Below are 6,447 nucleotides of genomic sequence, written 5' to 3' on the forward strand. Positions count from 1 at the left end.
TCAATAATTTACAAACGTCTTTAAACAAATTTGATAAGAAATTGGTACCACAATCTGTTAGAATAGTAACTGGTATACCATAGATACATATAAAACATTCGACAAATGCTTGTGCTACTGTCGTTGCGTCTGTGGAGGCTAACGCAATGGCTACGCCATAACGTGACAATTCATCTTGTATAGTTAAAATATACGAGTTACCTGAACTTGTTACGGGTAATGGTCCTGCTATGTCTAAACATATTTTATGAAACGTAGTAGTTACGGTAGAAGTAATTAACATAGGTTGTTTTGTTTTTTTACCCGATTTGTTTCCCTGACAAATAATGCATTTTTTAATGTAATTTTTTACATCTTGTTTCAAATTTCTCCATTGATATTTAATTTTTAATCTTTTTATTGTACGGGAAGTACCTTGGTGCCCCCCTACTAATGTGTCATGATACTCTTTAATTATTTGATTTTTCTCGTCTTCCCTGGACTAGACCGTTTGCTTGAATTCTCTCTGTTCTCCTTCCTGTCTTGAACGTGGTTTCGTCGGTGGGTCTCAAAGTACTTATTTTTGATTTGACTCAAAAATTTTCGTTTGATGAAGTATGGCCCCACACCTGACACCAAATTTTATGTAGTAACCAGTGATAGTTACTGCACGCTTCTTTTACGACGAATGCACGTTCCGTCGTAGGTTGGAGAGTTGAGGTATATAAGTTAACAATAAATTAATAAGACAATTGATACGTTTATTAACTTGTTAAAACAATAAATGAAAAGGCTTTCGTTAGCGTAAGCACAAGTACTTAGCTACCGGAGAGCAAGTGACAACACTGACTTAGTCTAACTGACTCTTAACTAACTCTTATTAAATCTATGATGAGGACTCATATTTATATGGAACATGCCGTGATGGAGAATCGGATGATCTACGTCTATGAAGTGGCGTGATGTGTCTAATCCAATCAGGAAACGGCATTAGTGGTCCGACTCGGTGGCATGATATAGTCATATGCCACTGGACTTCGGAACTACGTTTTTATACTAAAAACGTCGGTTTACTACACTACCTACAACAATCACTCTTAAAGACTTACAATTTAAAATACGGAAGTTGTGTAGTGTTGCAATATTACAATAATGTATTATTGGTAGGTTATGACAAACAACAGTATCTAAACTTTCTACTATATTTTTATAAAAGTCATTTTATATTTTAGTCTACATCCTGGGCCTAAACAACACATGAATATATATACAAAGTAAATATACATAACAACTGCTATTTGTAACCAACAACTTGAGGTCATTCTTATCAAACTTCTGATTGGTATTCATCAACACGAATCAGGCATTAAATAAACCTATTGTGTCTAAATCATATACAGTTTAAATTAGTAAGTATAGATATTATAATAGTTAATGTGTATTAACTTTATTTCATATCAGTTATAAGCATTTATATTATTGTTTCCACCAGTGTCGGCCTAGCATACCAAAGGCCTATGGATCAGTTTTTTTAAGGGGCCCCCAAAAAATGTACACTGTATTTTGTTGAAACATTATTTTAATATACTTCTTTAAATATAGGTACTTTACATTTTCAGCAATATGGATCATAATATATAATACCTATATAATATCATGATCATGATTCATGAGTTAACTTAAATATAAAAGCAATTTTACAACTAATTATTTTTGAAATACCTACCTAGTAAGAATATTTTAAATAATAAAGCACAATTTTTAAATAAGTAATTTTTTTAATTCTTGAGAAGAATAAGCTATTTTTTCTATCAACTGTTGAGTATCAATAGCTATATTTTTTTCTATAGCCATCAACATTAATGGAGTAAGGTGATTTTGGTGTAACGTTGAGCGAAGTTTTGTTTTTATACATTTAAGCTTTGAAAATACCCTTTCACAAGTTGTTTGTGTTGATGGCAACAACAAAGCAAACTTATATATGACAAATAAATTTGAAAATAAATTTGACTGACATGATAATTCTCGTACAATTAAAAATGCGCAGTGAATACATTTGTTACATTTATTACAATTTACTCATTTTGATATTTCATCATTATCTTCATCACTCGCATCTTCATTTCTTAAAAGTAACTTATTTTCTGAATCACAATCGGTAGTATATTTAGGTATTTGTGGTATGAAGTTTTCATATTGATTGGAAAATTGTTTCAATTCTGTTAAGATTATTTCATGATTTAGTCCGGATATTTTACTTAAAGTACTCAAAGCTGATACATGCAATAATTCAATGTTGTTAATTACTGCAAAACTTCTAGGGTCCAACCAATTCAAGTCTTTTAATAAATTTTCATTTTTCATGAATCGTGTCTCAATACTATTTTGAATAGTATCTATAATTAAAAAAGTATCATATTTAAATTTATTATATGGAGATATAATTCTTGATTCATCATAACACTTTTCCCCAGAAAGTTTTTTTTTTTTTGAAATACGTTTTATTGGAAAATCTTCTTCAATATTAATTAAATCTTCTTTACAAAAGTGGTTATTTATTTTTTTACAAAAATGTTGACATTTTTTATACAAATTTAATACATACTCATCATTTCTTTTTTTCTCAATTTCTTTTTTTAAAGCAGCTATCATATTCCATGCTTGTAAATAATTTATAGTTTTAGTTTGTAGATAAATTGACACCGGAGTTGTAGCTGAATAAATATCAAGCAATAAATTAGATATACATATAATTTCAAATCTTGACCAATTACTAATCAATGATTTAGCAATGAACTTAGATTGTGAATTGAAATTGCCATGACAAACTGTGGTTAAAAATGTTAATAAAGTGGTAAATTTGGCATTATCGACTTCTTCATCAATTTCAACTATGTTCAGTTGTAAATCCATAACTGAAGATAAAGCTTTATCTTTACTCCACCACCTAGTTGCACCGATTTTTTGGAGTCTATACAGTTTATCATGACCAGTATGTCTTACACTAGTTATAGAGGTCCAAGTTTCCATTCGTTTGTGGGAATCTGATAAAAAAACAGCGGATTGCTCTACTAATCCAAATAAGTCTTCAGCCAAATTAATATCAGTACTACATTCACTCATTACCAAATTTAATACATGCCCCATACAGTGTGTGTACACAATGTTTGGATTTACACTTTTTAAATGGGCCTGTAAACCATTATAAATACCTTTCATATTGGCAGCTCCGTCAAATGAACATGCAACAATATCATTTAACATTAATCCTAGTTTTTTTATTTCTTCCTTTAATAAGTTAAAAAGGCCAATACCACTAGAGTTATGGCAAACAACCAAACTTAATAAACGTTCTTGCACAACACCGTTGAAAATATACCGGACACATATTGCTAATTGATCCATAACACTTACATCCTGAGTGCTATCAATCATTATACTAAACTTAATACACTCTTTGATTTCTTTAACAATTGTACCTTGAATTGCTGCTCCAATTGGTATAATTATGTTATTATTTATAAAATTTTTGGACATGAATGTAATCAAAGATCCACGACCTTTTTTAGACTTAGCTTTTTCACTAAGAGTTATTGACATTTTAACATGTTGATTTAAAATAGTATCATATTTGGAAATTAACAAGACTAGTTCTAAAAAATTACCATGGTTTACTTCAATATTTTTTAAAGAATTTGCTGCTTCATGTTTACCTCGATATGGGATGCCTTGACGACCAATAAAAATAACAATATCTATAAGTCGTTCAAGCACTTGTCTTCGATTATGTACTTCTTGAGACCTTTTTGCCATGACATCACGATTTATAATACACTCAATATCTTTATTTAATTGAAAACGGACTGCAGTACATGATGAATTCTGATGGAATATTGAATTTTCATGTCTCACTATATCACGATAAAGGCATTTTTGTAATTTAATATCAGATTCATACCCACTTATGAACTTTGATTCTTTTTCTCCAACATTAACTGGCTTTCCATAAGCCATACAATTAGAACAATATAAACAATTTGTTTCTATACAGTAAGATATCCATTTTCTTTGAATCACTTCGCCATTTGGCAACTCTTTATAATAAATTCTTTTAAAATTAAGTTTACCTTTAGTAGTCATAGGTTGTATTGGATGCTTAGAGAAGAAATTATTTTTAATAGCAATGGAATCATTTCTTGAAGGGCGAATAAAATTTATGATATTAGAATTTTCATTCATGTTATCTGCATTGTTTTCATTAAAACCATTGTTATCCATACTAGTATGTTCAGGCATTTCATCAGTTTTAGTATCTATTAACAAAATTATTTATTATAATTTTATTTTTCAAATTTAAAGTAAATTGTTTTAATAAGTACTTACCATTGTTTTCATTAAAATCATTGTTATCCATACTAGTATGTTCAGGCTTTTCATCAGTTTTAGTATCTATTAACAAAATTATTTATTATAATTTTATTTTTCAATTTTCAATATTAATTTGCTTAGACATCTGTCTGCAGACTACTGTTTTTAAGTCTGGCTATTATTTTATGTTACCTACCAGTTACCACCCACACCTCCCCACAACATTCACCTAGGTCCAAAATTCATAATTTTATTTTATATATAGAGCAGATTAAGATTAAGTATGATTTTAAGTTAACATTGTTTTATTATCCCATAAATTTTAATAGTGAAATAAAATAAAAATTTGAGTTTTTTTATTTGCTAACTTCACCAACTTTGATCTGTTATTAGTATTATTGTTTTTAACATTTAAAATTACTTTAGAATATTTACATATTAATATATATTTAGAAATTATGTTAAAGTTATTTTCTGTATACCTACTAAAGACTGCAATTACTGAATTATCTACCTAATACATTAACTTTGTTTTTAAATTTTTTTATATTTAAATTTGTTATAATAATTTTGCAAGATTGCAATAAACATATTTCATTTGTTTCAAATTTTTATATTATAATTTTTCTAACTTTGCAAATATCAATTGCATTAAATCATCCTTTAGGTAGGTATATTCATGTCTTTAAAACTGTGGATTTGCAAAATTCTATTGTTATTATTAAAATGGCAGTGTATATTTTAGTCTAAAAAAACAAGAAATTCTTATTTACTGCATACACAATATCCAAAATAAAATCCAAAAAGTCTTAATCAACATGTTTAAAACTTACTTTTCGTACTATTCGCAGCAATCTCAACACGCTGCACTTGTTCCAGAATAGGAAAACTTATTTTTTTTTGATGTGGTGATGATTGGATCGCTAATAATGCTTTTTTATTTCTTTCTGCCTTTTTTGCGGCCCCAGATTTATATATACGTTTCATGATCATAAATTAATTGCACACATTCACGGTAAATAAATTAACAATAGACAACAGTATAACATCAAATATAGGTATCGCATAACAATTAACAATAACTGACAGCACGCGAGTACACGACTACAGCAGTCAGATTAATAAAATAACAAATCAATAATCATAGCTGTGTACAATGTACATATTATTATCCTAGTTATGTTAGTCGACAATATTTTTATAAATAACTATGGTCGATGGGATGCGATAATATTATTTATAAATAATAACATTATAATAATATTATAATAGAAACGCGAAGCCGACGCGATGGAAATCATTCGTTTAAAAATAAATTATGAAACTATTGAAACGTTTGAAACTACAAAACAATAAATAATAATTATTAATAACACAGAAATGAAATTACGAAAACTAAAATTATATTTCTAATTTCTATTATAAAATATTTAAACTTAGGAGATATATCCATAAGCTATATAAGAATAATATTGTGTAAGTTACTTTCATAAGTAAATGTCATACCTTCATCATTATTATATATTTATATGTTATACAGATATTATAGACGTATAGTAGGTTTTGTAAATTAATACATAATACATTTTTTCTAAGCAATATTTGTATGATTGCTGAATCCAATAGTGGGGCACCGGGGCCCCCACAGGCTGTAGGGTCGGGCAAGCGGGGTCCTCGTGGTCTTGTCCTAAATAAAGATAAAACCTAACTTAACTTGCAGAAGCGCAATTAATCCAAAAAAACCTCCTCTAACTTGTACAAAGCTTAACCTAACCTATGGAAAAGCATATGATTATTGAATGAATTTTCAATTTCCTGGGCCCCTAAAGAAAAATTGCTCCTATAACAGCTGAATATTTCGATAAATACATTACGGGGGAGGGGGGGGGGGGTCCCTATTCCCTATAAACCCAATAAGAACAAAATTGACTATAAAAAAAAAAAAAAAAAAAAAAACGGAGGGGCCCCGGCCGCATTCGCGGCCCAGCGGCCATGGCCAGGCCGACACTGGTTTCCACACATCATTATGGCCTTTTCAAAATGTATATCAGCTAACAGTACATCATTGATTTAGCAGTAGGTATCCTCTACGGAAAAAGC

The 6,447-nt window shown here is 29.2% G+C and overlaps 1 protein-coding gene across 1 annotated transcript; it reads right to left on the reverse strand.

The window, feature by feature from the left end:
* Window positions 1–2,058: 2,058 nt before the first annotated feature.
* LOC126553187 (uncharacterized) lies at window positions 2,059–5,334 on the reverse strand. Its single transcript, XM_050208353.1, has 4 exons — window positions 5,181–5,334; window positions 4,396–4,428; window positions 2,754–4,292; window positions 2,059–2,375 (listed from the first exon to the last, which is right to left on the reverse strand). The coding sequence occupies exons 1-4, from the start codon at window positions 5,332–5,334 to the stop codon at window positions 2,059–2,061; spliced, it is 2,043 nt and encodes a 680-aa protein (XP_050064310.1).
* Window positions 5,335–6,447: the final 1,113 nt, after the last annotated feature.

This window comes from Aphis gossypii, unplaced genomic scaffold (assembly GCF_020184175.1).
Source record: "Aphis gossypii isolate Hap1 unplaced genomic scaffold, ASM2018417v2 Contig00092, whole genome shotgun sequence".
In the NCBI taxonomy this organism is placed as follows: domain Eukaryota; kingdom Metazoa; phylum Arthropoda; class Insecta; order Hemiptera; family Aphididae; genus Aphis; species Aphis gossypii.